Genomic DNA, 16,366 nt, shown 5'->3' with positions numbered 1-16,366 from the left:
AATGAGTCACAGAGAGTATTATAGTTCTGTGTTTAAAAAAATGAATCTGACATTTTTTGTGATTATATAGTCAGTGAATCATTTTTCAATGATTATTAAACTTTATGAATTAATTTGCTGAAGCATGTCTGTTTTCTTGCGGTTTTTAAAGTCTTAAAATGTCTTAATTTTTACAATATTAAGCCTTAAAGGTCAAATAGTCAACAATTTAATTGATGGGGTCTTAATTACAACAATAAACCTTAGCATGTTATTTCAGCCATTCTGATGTCTAGAGAGAAAGCCATTTTACCTGGCCCACTTTAGGTGGAATAAAGTCCTGCTCAGATGTATTACAGTAGCTGCTTTCTGTCTAAACAAAAGAAAGATTAAACTAACAATTTCTGCAATAATGTGTTTAATTACCCACCAAATTGGTACCAAAAATTAACATCTGCACTGGACAAAATATTTAGACCTACCTTGCTTAATTTGAAATGTCCTAAATACATGGAAGTGCTAAAAATATGAAATAAATGTCATAGAAAGGATAAAATTTTACTTTCTAACACATGTTCAGACATTGTTACAACATTAATTTTATATTTAATGTTCAAATAATGTTTTGGCAGATAGAACCTTATAATTCTAAGTGAAAAGTGTTTTTTTTAGAATTAGAAGGTTCTATCTGCATTTGACCCATTCCAAAAATCCCCATTTACAAATTTGAGAGGATTTTGATCTTGTATATTTAGAATACATTTAGCGTCCCTGTTATTTTCATGTTTGAAAGAAACTTGTTCCCCATATACATTTTCCTATATGTAATGCAAAAACTTTGAAGCTCAATATCTCAAAACTGCTCAGAACGCAGATAGAACCTTATAATTCCAAGGGGACGAAGTGTAAATGCATCTTGTTGTTGAAACCACATGTAAACTCCTCCCAAAAATGCTAAAAAAAAATAAACGTGTGAGAGCGTGTTATAGGCTATAATGTCATGTTATAGCCAGATATGACGACTACTGCAATGTCACGCATCGCAGCAGATGAGAAGCTGATCATCTATTCATTAAGCCAACGTGCAAACTATCGCAAATAAAAGTGAAAGTAAGTCGCAGACGCTTAACACACAATCATCATCATTAAAAGTAAAGAAACGAAATGATCTTACCAGGGATGTTACCGCTCTCTCCTATTGCAGTCTTTGATCTTGAAATTTTAGCTGATGATCAATAAAATGCAGCTAATATCTGTTGCTTTTGGTGACGTGCACTCCATTAAATCTGCATATAGCGTGGGAATTGAAGATCGGATTTTAATCCGTTTTGCAAAAACACATGTATGTGACCAGGTGTAAAAGGAATTGTGTTGATAAATCAGATAGCTATCCGATCTGAGAAAACGCATGAAGTGGCCAGGTGTAAACAGCCCCCTGGATATTGTCTGCTCTACTGATATGAAAAGCTCACTGTATATTGTAATAATAAATAGCATTTGTGACAGCAATGATATTTTGTGATATGTGATGATTTATATATGTGTACGTGTGTATTTCCATTGCAGTTTGGTCTTAAATTTCATATAAGGGGTGGTATTAAAAAGGTCTTAAAAAGATTTAAATTTAACTTCATATCTGTAGACACCCTGTAGCTATTGTTATCTATCAGGTACAGTGTGATGGTTTGGTTTAATTTAAATATTTATTCGATAGTAGTTTAGATACACAGTGAGTGCTGCCAATCTTCATTGGGCATGTTGCATCTTTGCTTTGGAGATTTCTCGTTGTAAACCAACCAATCAGCGTGCAGCTCATCTAAATATTCATGAGAATACCATAAAAGGGAGAAAACCGCTTGCTTCATTCTGGAGCTATTTCTCAGGGTTGCATTAGGGCGTATAAAAGAGCCACCATGGCATTTTCAGCCCAACCAATGTTACATACCCTATTTGGATACCTTAAAGGGCACCTATTATGCAAAATTCACTTTTACATTGTGTTTGAACACAAATGTGTGTTGGCAGTATGTGTACACAACCACCCTATAGTGATAAAAATCCACCAAGTGCTTTTTTTAAAATCCCCATAAATCATAAGCACTGTCTCAGAACGTGCTGTTCTCAGATTCAGGGCAATGTGACGTCACTTTGCACAGGCCCCTCCCACGACTGTTGATTGACACTGCAGTTTGAGCATAGACCCGCCCTGAGTGAGCTGTGTCCAGTCCACCAGTATTTCGACACTTGAGCAGCTGTAGACAAGAATGTCTCCTAAGCGATTGAGATGATTGGTTGTTGGATGTAAGAATGAACTTAGCAGTCTTCATTTACTCTCGTTGTTACTCGATGATGGATCTGTACTGTTTGTGATCCAGCTTACGGTCTCCGGAGCGACAGGCCTAACGTTACTGACCACGGCAGAAATGAAAGTGAGAGCGCGCACTTTATGACAGCTCATGGAGTCGTGGATATAAAGTTTACCAGTTGATTAAGCACCCACTGAAAAGGTGTGTATATATTTGTTTACTGTTAGTTCTAACAAGTGTTTTGTGTATTTCACTGTATATGTTCCATGATAATGAAAGGGAGAGAGAGAGAGTTTATGGATAAGACTTTAATGCACACTTATATACTGTTTATTCGGCTCTTACAGTGATTTTCTGGAGTAAAACTAAGGCTTCATCTTTTGTGTGAGGTACAATAAACTTAATTGAACTCATCAGTATATTTTGGTCATCATTCGGACGGGGTTTGCTACAGCAGGCTTGGATTAACAGTGGATAAAAGCAGATGACAAATAAGTTATAACCATAATTAAACTAAACTATACCTGTTCTATCTCCATACAGCATATATTCTCTGGCTCTGTGGGCATTATTGTCCGAGTCGAAATGAACACCGCTACTGAGAGTTTCTGTTTTGATATTATCAGATGAGATTGTCCTGACTCTTAGCGCGAGCTCGTGAGGCTCCGCCCCCTGGGCCGGCAGCAGCAGTTAATTTGCATTTAAAGGGATACACACTAAAACGGCGCATTTTTCTGAGCCCCAAAGAATGACAACTGAAACTTGCTGTAAAAAATTATCTGTTGGGTATTTTGAGCTAAAACTTCACATACACACTCTGGGGACATCAGAGACTTATTTTACATCTTGTGAAAAGGGGCATAATAGGTGCCCTTTAAAGGATAATTCCGGTATTTAGCACTTTGAGTCTCTTTTCTGGTTTGTTTTGGATGAACTAGAGTGGTGGACACAGACATTTTGACGATGGGTCCTGTCTCGACTTTTTGACTCGTTTAGAATCGCCTTTGACCGCTTCAGAGTGGCTGGCTACGGGCATGCACAAACATGTCCTTAAAACAACCCTTAACGTTCGTTTTCAAAACTGTGCAACTCACCGAGTGGTTAGTGATGTCCGTTGATGTTCCAAAACAAGTAGCGTAGCGAAATACAGTTTCTGTCGTGTTTTATTTGGCATTTTGTAAAATCCTATTGATTTCTGTTGGAGGACTCATTGCTCGTTGATATTACTGCGCTACCGGGAACGGAAAATACGCTTCAGACTCAAATATCGAGCGGAAGTTTATACGCGGTTGTGAAGTATCTGAAAAAATAGTTCCACTATAGCAAATAACACGGATTGAAATCATACATTGCGCCGAAATATATGTTTTTAATCATCAACGAACACCACTAACCACTTGGTGAGTCGCACAGTTTTGAAAACGAACGTTAAGGGTTGTTTTAAGGACATGTTTGTGCATGTCCGTAGCCAGCCACTCTGAAGCAGTCAAAGCCGATTCTAAACGAGTCAAAAAGTTGAGACAGGACCCATCGTCAAAATTTCTGTGTCCACCACTCTAGTTAATCCAAAACAAACCAAAAAAGAGACTCAAAGTGCTAAATACCGGAATTATTTTTTAAGGAACAGTGTGAAATACACTATAAAACCATTCTATCATCCATTTAACTGCCAATGCTGGGAGAGGGTGGTCACTGAGTGGAGCTTTTGATAGGTCATTAGGCGGGTGGGGTAGTATAATTCAAATGGCAGTCCTGGTAATAATAATGTGTGTTTGCTTACAGTATGTTTTATGGGAGTTGTGTCACAATTCCTTTGTTTTTTTTTTGTACCCAAATTTAAGACCTCTTAAAATTGTAACTTTTGTTATACCATTTGATATTTAAGACCTTAAATTTGATCAAATTGACTTTGGTGAAGATGTTTTAAAAACTTTAAAAGAATCCTTTCAATGTCGACTTCATATGAGTCATGAACAATCACAGTCAATAATACAATTAGAAATCAACCTTATTTACTATTTTAGTGCATGTTTCTGAACTGAATGTAAATGATTAATCAGTGCATGTCATTGGACAGAAATATGTAATACTAAAACTTCAACTTTATTTTACCACTGATATTACTTTCTTTGATTATGCCATGTTAGCCAATAGCATTGTTTCATCAAACTCACATTTCTGGTATGTGTCTGTCTCTTCTCACCATCCAATCAATTGCAGGTGAATAAAATCAAGTCCCTCCCTTTTCTCATTGAATTTCCCCTCAGAAATAGGTCACATGAGTAAGTAAAATGAGGTTAACACTCTTCCATCTCTGACATTATGAACTGTATCCCCTCATCAAACACCCACTATAAAAGCATTTCACGAAAGAAAGAGAGAGATAGATGAGAATAAATGGCTGATGGAGGGTGTTACTGTACCATTCTGCATGGGCTCATCTTTCCAGCGGGAGGTGCATTTGTCTGCTTGCTCTAAAATAAATGGGAGAGGCACTTTAAACCTTATTATAAAGACATTTAGAAAAAGCGAGACAGAGAGACAGCTTGCAAACACACAATTTGGGAAACAGCAAGTTCAGGGCTCGACAGTAAGGATGGTCTGATGACCTGGGACCAGTGTGAGAGAGGTTTGGAGATCAGTTCAATTGCACCTTCAGTGTGTTGTACAAAACTGGAGAAGAAGCATGTGTATATACAGTGGGGAGAACAAGTATTTGATACACTGCCGATTTTGCAGGTTTTCCCACTTACAAAGCATGTAGAAGTCTGTAATTTTTATCATAGGTACTCTTCAACTATGAGTGATGGAATCTAAAACAAAAATCCAGAAAATCACATTGTATGATTTTGAAGTAATTAATTTGCATTTTTTGCATGACATAAGTATTTGATACATCAGAAAAGCAGAACTTAATATTTGGTACAGAAACTTTTGTTTGCAATTACAGAGATCATACGTTTCCTGTAGTTCTTGACCAGGTTTGCACACACTGCAGCAGGGATTTTGGCCCACTCCTTCATACAGACCTTCTCCAGATCCTTCAGGTTTCGGGGCTGTCGCTGGGCAATACGGACTTTCAGCTCCCTCCAAAGATTTTCTATTGGGTTCAGGTCTGGAGACTGGCTAGGCCACTCCAGGACCTTGAGATGCTTCTTACGGAGCCACTCCTTAGTTGCCCTGGCTGTGTGTTTCGGGTTGTTGTCATGCTGGAAGACCCAGTCACGACCCATCTTCAATGCTCTTACTGAGGGAAGGAGGTTGTTGGCCAAGATCTCGCGATACATGGCCCCATCCATCTTCCTCTCGATACAGTGCAGTCGTCCTGTCCCCTTTGCAGAAAAACATCCCCAAAGAATGATGTTTCCACCTCCATGCTTCACGGTTGGGATGGTGTTCTTGGGGTTGTTCTCATCCTTCTTCTTCCCCCAAACACGGCAAGTTTAGACCAAAAAGCTCTATTTTTGTCTCATCACACCACATGACCTTCTCCCATTCCTCCTCTGGATCATCCAGATGATCATTAGCAAACTTCAGATGGGCCTGGACATGTGCTGGCTTGAGCAGGGGGACCTTGCGTGCGCAGCAGGATTTTAATTCATGACGGCGTTGTGTTACTAATTGTTTTCTTTGAGACTGTGGTCCCAGCTCTCTTCAGGTTGACCAGGTCCTGCCGTGTAGTTCTGGGCTGATCCCTCACCTTCCTCATGATCATTGATGCCCCACGAGGTGAGATCTTGCATGGTGCCCCAGACCAAGGGAGATTGACCGTCATCTTGAACTTCTTCCATTTTCTAATAATTGCGCCAACAGTTGTTGCCTTCTCACCAAGCTGCTTGCCTATTGTCCTGTAGCCCATCTCAGCCTTGTGCAGATCTACAATTTTATCCCTGATGTCCTTACACAGCTCTCTGGTCTTGGCCATTGTGGAGAGGTTGGAGTCTGTTTGATTGAGTGTGTGGACAGGTGTCTTTTATACGGGTAACGAGTTCAAACAGGTGCAGTTAATACAGGTAATGAGTGGAGAACAGGAGGGCTTCTTAAAGAAAAACGAACAGGTCTGTGAGAGCCGGAATTCATACTGGTTGGTAGGTGATCAAATACTTATGTCATGCAATAAAATGCAAATTAAGTATTTAAAAATCATACAGTGTGATTTTCTGAGGGAATTTTTTTAGATTCCGTGTCTCACAGTTGAAGTGTACCTATGATAAAAATTACAGACCTCTACATGCTTTGCAAGTAGGAAAACCTGCAAAATCTGCAGTGTATCAAATACGTGTTCTCCCCACTGTATATATATATATATATATATATATATATATATATATATATATATATACACAGTATATACATATATGAAGAGTTCAGATGCAAAAGCCTCTAAGTGGCACTTAGGCACTCCAGATGGCACTTAGGCTTTTGCATCTGAACTCTTGATATATATATATATATATATATATATATATATATATATATATATATATATATATATATATATATATATATATATATACTTGCATCACTAAAGGGGTTTATTCTGCGATAACAACCGGCTGGATGTACAATATCCTGCTTATTACATGGCTTTGCCACATAAGTAAATAATTAGACACAACATATTGACTTGAGTTTAAATATTTTGTTAGGTATATTTTGTTCCGTGGAGAAAGCTGCATTTGTATGAAACATGAGAGCGAGTCTGTGATATATATAAAACAAATTGCCAAATAGGTGTTATGTTTATAAATAAGTCGCATTTGAGGTCTAAATAACTGCATTCTCACCAAAAAACAAACTCTTAAAACTACATTCTGTGACACAAAAACAGTACTATTTGTAAAATCATGGTGGGTTTGCTAATTTGCCATGACACTCACTGTGAGAAATGCAGCAAGCAGAGTGATACATATGGGGAAACGGTTCCCTTAGCGATACTGGTAGAATATCGCATGGCTGGAAAAGGCTATCAGCCAATCACATTTAAGAACCAGAACAAACTATATATACCCAATTTAGGTTAACATTTTCATTTATTTTTTCTTTAGTGAAGCCTGAACTGTGATTGGGCCAGTAGAAAAAAATCCTTATTATTGAGCCCTGAAGACAGCAAACAGAAAAAGAGACTTTTTGGTACTCTTGTCATCCAGGATCATGTTCTCAGTATTAATGTCACAAAAACAGTACATCACAGGAAGAGAATGCCGGTATATATCTGTGTCTGAGCAAATATGTAGTGTGAGGCAATGTTTTTCGTGCTGTTTCATAAGAAAATGCTAAAGATAAGGCAATAGCTGGGTTTCAGTCACGTGATTATGATGACGCGCTAAGGCGGGGCGATTTCAGATGGAGGGCAGGAAGTAAACACGGAGAATACGTCTATGAAGGAAACCGTTGTCCGTATTGTACATTTATCCGATTTTTTTTGACCGTCCGTTTACACGTTCTTTCAACTCTGACCCATATCCGATTCATGTCTTTACACTTGCCATACTATCTGGAACATCGCGCGCATGCTTAAAGGGTTAAATTCTCTTGCACAGATGGGCGGACGCGAAATATGCTTGATCCTAGCTCTGGGATGTATGCGAAGGCGAAGGAGCACATATCATTGCACATATGCTTCAGTTATTGTGTGTGAAAGAGATCTCAGGACTGGTGGGAGCATACTGTGTTTAAATATTGGCTTTAACCGCAGAGACGTTGCCTAATGCCTCAGAAAATCCGATCTGCCTGTTTACATGACAGTCGCATTGGCACATATCCGATTTATTTCCACATATGAATGAGGCCTGAAACTGATCTCGAAATATCCGAATGCATGCGGTTTTTTTTCCTGTTTACACTGTCATAGAACACATCGGATCTGTGTCACATATGAGCAAAAAAATCGGAATTGGGTCACATTTTACTGACAGTGTAAACGATGGCTAAGTAAATAAGCATTTAAGGACAACCTAATGCTATATAAACACAGACACAAAAAACGCATAGGCTAGCTAACATACCTCCGATGAAGTGGTTGCTGCAGACAGGCATTAACAGACTCTGCTCCTCCCGACCGCAGACGAAATGTTAAAAATCCACTTTTTACGCCGTTGTTCTGTGAGCTTTTTACATTTCTCACCTTTATGAGTGACAATCTTCGGTACTCTATAAAAACCCTTTCCCTTTTCTCGATTAGAACGATTGGATCAGCCGTAAACTACACAAAACATTGGCATTTTCTCAGACGGCAGATCCTCAGCTATTTCACTTCCTGCCCTCCATTTTTTTTTTTTTTTTTTTTTAATGAAAAATTATTGTACATATATATGAATACATCAGTAAACATGTCACAGGAACTTGGAAGGGGAGGGAGGAGGTATCAATAAGTCAGTTCATATCAAGCTTGTGTAGTAAAGAGTTCATAGAAAGAAAAAAGCATCATGTTTTTCTTGTTGTTAATTCTTCGAAGCGTGGATAAGAGGTACTGGAATTCAATGAGAAACATTTTAAATATAGGTTTTTCTTTTTTAAATTTCTGTTTGTGACCCTCCATCTGAATTTCGCGCTCTCGCGATGCAGCAGCGTGACGTCACGTGAAACCAACCTATTAGCAAACTGAGAAAGTCTGACATGCACGATTCAGTTTAAAGATCACATTCTAAGGAAGATGTGCAGCTTGCTAAACACAAAGGAAACTATGTGATAACAGAACATGCGCATTTATACTTAGATTACAGACACAAGAATTAGGTCAAATAAAATGTCAAATACTGTATTGCTACAATGTTTTATTTATTATACTTCAACTAGCTAGAACAGACATCAAATATATATGCTGATACAATACCGATAATAGCTCTGTTTCAAAACCTAGAAATTGTATTTATTCTTTTTGGAGAAAAATATTTCATTCAATAATGAACATAATAAAACATTGACAATTTTACCCTAAAATCTAACACCAAACTCTAAAGGAACTGATCAAGTAGTGTCTCTTGTGTGTTTTTCATTTGGCTGCACAATTATGACAAAAAATATTTGTTTTAATATCTGTTATTATTGTTGATTATATCCCCAACCTGTCACGTGTCAGTGTTTGTTTGTATTAGTCACGTCTTCCTTTGTTCTGTTTTCCCGTCACTCATTTATTTCCATGACAACCTTTATCATTTCATCTGTATCACTTGTGTTAGTTCATCATCATCTATGTCAACTGTGTTCTGTCAATTGTATTTAGTTCCATTCAGTTCAGTCAGTCTTGGTCCGATCACAGTCCTACTAAGTGTGTGTGTACCTTCTGCCTGTATGTACCTATTTGTATTATATTGTTAGTAAAGTTTGCATTGGAACTTTTGATTCTCCCTCATCTTCTTCTGCCTGTACCACACTGTGACACTACCGTTATCCCCAATATTTTAATTAGGGCTGTGCATTATTGGAAAAAAACGACATAGCATTATTTACTTTTTCTGAGATATATATTGCGATCTGAAGAAATACAGGAAAGTTCACCAGATGATTTGAATAGCTTTGTTTGTAAAGAATAAATCATTCCAGGAGTGCAAAATAAAAATAATTAAAAAACCTTAAAAATGATTATTATTTTTTTTAGTCCATAAAACCATACTACGGAGCCCCTACGGATTTTTGCAAAAAAAATAATAAATAAAACACGTGAGCACGCGATAGTTTTCTCGTGCTCATGCAAAAGTTTCTCGTGCGCACGCGAAAGTCTTTATATATATTTTTTGCAAAAGTCCCCTCAGGGGCTCTGTAGTACTTAATGAACGAATAATTGAAAGTATGGGATACCCAGAATAATCAAAGATCTAAATGAAATCATAATCAATATTTATGATTATTTTCTAATAAGAAACACAATCTAAATTTGATTATCATTTGAAATTGGAGTCAGATTAAGCGTAGAGCTAACGTAATATTGAAACTAAATTCTAATAAATAAAGTGAACCTCACTGGAGCACTGAAAAGACATACACGCATTACACCTTCGCCCACACCGTTGGATTCCGTCGTTGGGCCAATGGGTGGCATGGTAATCATGATTATTTATTTGATGAACTATGCAACCATAATGCGAGTCTCATAAGCAAGCTGCTGAGTGTTTCAAATAATTTATGTGCAGGGTTTTAATTGGGATTTTAGAGATTGGGGAGCACAAAGACCTTGAAGTTATACTGGGGAGCACAAAGACCTTGAAGTTATACTGGAAGTAGTTAAAATTAAAAACATAAAATATATGTACAGTAGATATAATAAAGATTACCCGATGATACTTCTCAATTCTTTAATAAATCAACGAAAACTCTATTTGTACATTCGCTAAATGGAACGGAATGTGTGTTCTGGTTCAAACTAACACGGAACATACTGTAACTGTACACGTACAAAATGTAACAGAGAAACAAAGAAAATTATTTTCTCTTTTGATGGTGGAACATCATCCAGATTGTTCCGAATAAAATAAAAATAAATCCATGGGATGCTGCCTAGCTGTCTATGCAGACTTTATAGGTTTTGGAACAGAGCTAAAGTGTCTAGCGAGTTTTAGATTTCTATGACATTACCTGACATACTGCTGTATATTAGACCTTAAACTTCATTCTCTTGTCATCCACAGACTCGCTGATATCTGACAGACAAACAGAATAAAGTCAAAAGAAGAACGATAAATAATAAGAAAAACAGAGAAGTAATGAATGCAGTAAAAATTTTGCCTGTGGCTCAAAAAGAAAGTTGCTTTGGCCCACCTTGTTCTTTGCAATATCGGAGTCGTTCCAGAGTGGTTTGGACCAGCAGAGGCTGAGGAAGACACACAAAATGAGAGAGTCAAACTTACATAATGCAAGGAAACGGTCTTCATCAGAGGAGGGTAAATAACAATATTCATTAAACATTGGACACAAGAGGAGCACTAAAAACTACACTAAACGTTATGGGAACACTTTATAATATCTGCATTCTATGAATCATTAGTTAAGCATTAGTAAATAGTTAATTCATTATTTATAACGCATTGTCCCTACATTAATAGACACTAGTATGCAGTTTATAAATACAGCTATAAATGCTTTCTTCTTGATTTGTTTAATAATTGTATTTTCATACTTTATTAATGATCAATTTATCATTTCTAAATTATTACATTATTTACAAACCAGTTATTTTGGAGTTGACAGTGGTTCATAAGAACATTTAGAAAGTGTAAGTAAATGATTAATAAACTATTTAAATGTTTATTTATACATATTGTTTAGACATACAGTAATAGTTACTCAGTGTGTTAATAACGGCTTCATTAACATGTATTCCTATTGTAATTCATGATTAATTCAGGTTGTTACAAAACATTTAGTAGTTGTCAGTTAACTTTTTTTGTGAGCTCATCTAAAGTGAGGACTATTTATGCCTCGTAAAGCTTTTACAAAGGAGATGTAAAGGCTCAGTTATCTTCTAAACAGAAAAAGGAAACAAACACAACACAGAGTGATACAGAACATATACATATTTATTTCAAGATGCAAAAAATTAAACTGTACAACTGTACACTTGATATAAAATGAAAAATACAATATATCTGCAATGTTATACAAAATAACAATTCCTGTACACCAGAAAACATAACTGTGCAGCAAAATGAAACTTTGCCTCTGCAATCTGATATAAAAATAAATTTCTGTAGTGTAAATATTAAAAATACTTTAGTTTGATTTAGTTAGGGCAGCAGCTTACCGGAAGCCTTAAAGGCTTTGATAGTATCTTCTAAGTTTTCACACTAAATCAAACTAAATCAAACTAAAGTTGATCAATGAACTGAAACTTGTCCACAATCTGCACTGCTGTTCTCTAATGTTTGAAAGTTAGTACTGAGGTAGTTTTAACACTGTGGAATATTTTATTATATTATTGTTGTTTCATAAAAATGTATTTGTTGTATTTTGGCACTCCTGTAATCCAGTGTTGGCAGTGGTAAATTTTAATGACAGTAGGAATATGTATTAATAAATCATTTATTAACACACTGAGTAACTATTACTACATGTCTAAATAATAAGATGTACAAATGTACATTAGAATTCTTTTATCCGACCAGCCTCCCATTGAAAGCCATCAACTTACATTCCGGGGTAAGAACACCCGAGCTCGCGGAATTTCTCGCTCGCAACACGGCTCGCATGGACCAACAGGAGGAGAATCTAGCCGTGCGGTTCAAACATTGGTAGCTCAGGTGTCCGGGCTCACCCAGCAAATACAACAACTGGCAACGGCCACTGCGCCATATTTGTTCACATCAAATATCTTTAGAAAGCGGTATTTTATTTATTTTTGTATACAAAATAGGACAATGTGAGCATTATGGAGCGCTAACTCTCACATGTAATTAATGTTTCATTCATACTCGACGCCAGTGGGTGCCTTCGTTCAGAAAGTCCATAAGTGAGACTCCTGAGCATAGATTTGTATACCACATTCAACTGCTCCAAAAATGTTGGCACGCCCACCATCTTGGAACGGTTAGTGTGTTGTCGTCACTCACAGTGAGAATCAATCATGCCACAACAACTTCTGGTTGTGAAACTGCCAAGATTTAAATTCCAGAATAAATGGGATAACCTTTTTACATGTGAGAATGTGTTGGTTTGTGTTTTATATGTATTAACTCAATAACTCAGGATTTTACTATTGTACTTTTTAATGTTTTTACTCTTTTTATGGTATCTTTTTAATGTTGCGTTAGCTGACACCTTCCTCTGTCTTGTTGTATTGTGTTAGTTTACCTTTGCTTTGGAGAGCGCTCTGAAGGGAGGGTGGGATCTTATGCTTTCAAAGCTGACTTGCTATTGCTAGCTTCTTCGAAATTGCCTACCCTACCTTTAATTTGGTCACTGGAAACAGACTCAAACCCATTTCTGAAAGATACGAGAATAATAAGAAAAGATTTATGGGAGACAGAAGTTGAAGGAGCTGTTGGATGTGTGCTTTAGTGTTATATTTACATTTACATTTATGCATTTGACAGACACTTTTATCCAAAGCGACTTACATTGCATTTCAAGGTACACATTTACATTCTTATCGGTTCTTGCTTTCCCTGGGAATCGAACCCATGACCTTGGTGTTGCAAGCGCCAACGCTCTACTTGAGCTACAGGAAAGCTATATATATATTAGATGCTAGTTAAATGCTTGCATGTCATTATAGAAGCAGTTACCAGGAAATTACATTATTTAAAGCAGCATATCACCACACTTCCTTCACGTTGTGTTTCCTCGTACCTCTGTACATCTACAACCACACACAGAATGAGCAGCACAATTGTCACACAGCACTGACATTTTCCTGACTGTTCCACCTGTACTATTGAGATGCAATGTGGGAATACACCTTCATCAATCGATAGCTTAGTTCAGTTAGTGGAGGGGCGTAGTGCAAATAAATGTATGACTAGTATTTGAAATGTAGATCTGATGAGAACTACATATAGAACTGTTAAAGGGATAGTTCACCCAAAAATGAAAATTCTGTCATCATTTACTCACCCTCAAGTTGTTCCAAACCTGTATGAGTTTCTTTGTTCTGCTGAACACAAAGGAAGATATTTGGAAGAATGTTTGTAACCAAACAGATCTCGGTCCCCATTGACTACCATAGTATATATTTTTTCCTACTATGGAAGTCAATGGGGACCGAGATCTGTTTGATTACAAACATTCTTCCAAATATCTTCCTTTGTGAAACTCATACAGGTTTGGAACAACTTGAGGGTGACAGAGTAAATGATGACATAATTTTCATTTTTGGGTGAACTATCCCTTTAACTTACAATTACACAAATTGCAAAATGGTAGAAATTATTATTACTCAGTCTGCAATATTTCAGCACAAATCAAACGTAATCAGCTGCAACAATATCACAGCACTGCTTAAAATTTTCTGCAGCAATCTGCCTTCTTTAAATGAGCTTTATTAAAGAATGCAGTGGATTCGCAAACAGTAGCACTCTTTGCTTGATGCAGTTAATATTGTGCTTTTAGCACCAGAAAAAGTTGCCGGTAAACTGAATTTTATTTAAACCATCTTAGATCTTCCAGGAGGGCTTCACAATAATGGTTGAACTGATAATAATAAATATTTTCCTTAAAATCATGATTAATCACAATTTTGTCATAAAAGTCAGGTAAACCCTTTTCATTTAATCAAGAATTGCACTTTCACATAAGCCCAAATAAAAAGAGAAAGTAAACATGGCTTAATTTACCTTGTCTAGTTTCCTGATTTGTTATATTTAGCTAATTTAAATAAACACTCTCTTCATTATGAAAACAGGTAAAACAAGAAGCTTCTCTCAAAAGCTAAATCTGTGAAATTCCTAATATTAATTCCAACAATTCCAAATTATTTTAATGTTTTTTTTTTTATTAAAACAACAACGACTTTGTATTGTGACACAGAGATTGCGAAGGTACATCTATTCCACAACAACAATCCCAAACAATTCTGTCAAGATCCATATTTAGATTACAGGTCATCACTTAGCAGGTTTGCCAGCAGATTTAGTCTTTTTTAGGATAACCAATGGGAAATGCTGATGATCATGCTTAATTGATCAAAAGAAGCAATAATCACAATTTATTGTGCAGATATCTTTCCGTGATCATGGCAGTAGTAATACATTCTAGGCAAAGTATGCCAGATCATGGTGATCTGCTGTATGCTGCAAAACACACTGTCTGAAATGGCCTACGAGCTGGGGAGTTGTGTCATGCAAACTGCAAACACTAGTACTAATTTGTTTAATCAATTCACATTTATTTGATTTGCATAATTCCTTTGGTGGATTGACTGCTTAGACAATGCAGACAGCAAATGCAAAATAAATGATGATGGTATCAGCAGCACTATTTATTTCATTCCCACTTAGTCTCAGTTATCAACATGCTGGATGTGTGCAATCTGCTTTGCATTCAGCAAGGTTCCTCCAGCTTCATATTTGAAACGCCTACAGACACACACCATCTTAAAGGTTATTATTTGTGTGTGTATTGAGGTCAGTCTCTAGTGCAGTGTTTTATTCAACCCCTTATTTAACACTATGTGAAAATATATCAATTAAAAACATTTATTAGCTCTATGCATGTTTATGTGTGTCCAGACGTGTCTGACACAGGTATTTAGGACAGCAGTTTTCATTGAGAAAATAATACAGACAAAACACACACAGCCATACATCTATTTATTTCCCTGACTTTTCTCAAACACATAAAATGACAATCCTTCCCCCAGAATTTACTAATCCCCAATTCTCCCATGCCCCAGCCACAAACTAATACAATAGAATGTATTGTATATAATAGGATTGTTGAATTTTCAATTCTGTCTGCTTGATTAATATTCCAAGGTGTTGATAATATTTTATATAATATTTTGTACAAACATTTTATATATACACTAGCTGTGAATCCATCCAAAGTTGCACATTTAAATTATGTGCAAAATTGGAATAATCGCATACAAATTTGTGAATAAAGCAGCATTTTCATGCCATGTGTCCAAGGGAAAAAAAGAAAAGAAAAAAAAACATAACTTCCTGGGAAATTGGCACAAAATATCTGTAATAAAAATGAAAGTTGCTGCAATTACAAAATTACAAAATGCAATAAACGCTGTCATGTTATCGGGCATTTGGATGCCTATTGTTTAAGAATGCAAATCATGTGAGAGACTACTGGGAGGTCAATATACCAAATCATTCTGATGACAGAGGGCAACAGTGGGCTTCAGTGGGCAACCAGTCTTGGGTGATATGGCTGCTGGCTAACACTGATATAAGCTCACAGGACAGTGAGAATGGACACGTGTGTTCTTGGTTTGCAGTTCAGAACTTCAGAGAAGTCCTGGTAATCATGACTTTAACCCCAAAACAGAAATGTTTTATGACAGATTTTCTTGGAAGAGCCACAGAGCCAAACTGTGACTTATTCAGTAAAACGGAGGCAAGCAAAGACAAACACACACAGGTGAACAACAGACCTGTGAACTCAGTGTTAGAGTATAACATAACAATTGTAAATTT

The 16,366-nt window shown here is 36.6% G+C and overlaps 2 protein-coding genes across 18 annotated transcripts in view; one reads left to right on the top strand and one right to left on the bottom strand.

Annotated features, from left to right (window-relative positions):
• thrb (thyroid hormone receptor beta) overlaps positions 1-16,366 on the bottom strand; it is a 519,521-nt gene that overhangs the window by 53,535 nt on the left and 449,620 nt on the right. For 14 of the 17 annotated variants that reach the window (XM_084132029.1, XM_084132038.1, XM_084132036.1 and 11 more), the window contains 3 exons: positions 11,043-11,094; positions 10,860-10,924; positions 4,709-4,759 (listed from right to left, as the gene is read on the bottom strand). In XM_084132029.1, coding sequence (XP_083988155.1) covers positions 4,709-4,759; positions 10,860-10,866 — 58 coding nt within the window. In that variant the 5' untranslated portion in view covers positions 10,867-10,924; positions 11,043-11,094. Of the gene's footprint in view, positions 1-4,708; positions 4,760-8,293; positions 10,748-10,859; positions 10,925-11,042; positions 11,095-16,366 lie in introns of those variants that run through there. The other 3 variants (XM_084132034.1, XM_084132020.1, XM_084132026.1) reach the window with 1 other exon arrangement.
• LOC311094232 (uncharacterized protein) overlaps positions 1-16,366 on the top strand; it is a 184,497-nt gene that overhangs the window by 11,079 nt on the left and 157,052 nt on the right. The gene's annotated exons all lie outside the window — the stretch shown is intronic.

Source organism: Abramis brama (assembly GCF_963993115.1).
Source record: "Abramis brama genome assembly, chromosome: 12".
Classification (NCBI taxonomy): domain Eukaryota; kingdom Metazoa; phylum Chordata; class Actinopteri; order Cypriniformes; family Leuciscidae; genus Abramis; species Abramis brama.
This window is presented reverse-complemented; position numbering and strand designations above follow the sequence as displayed.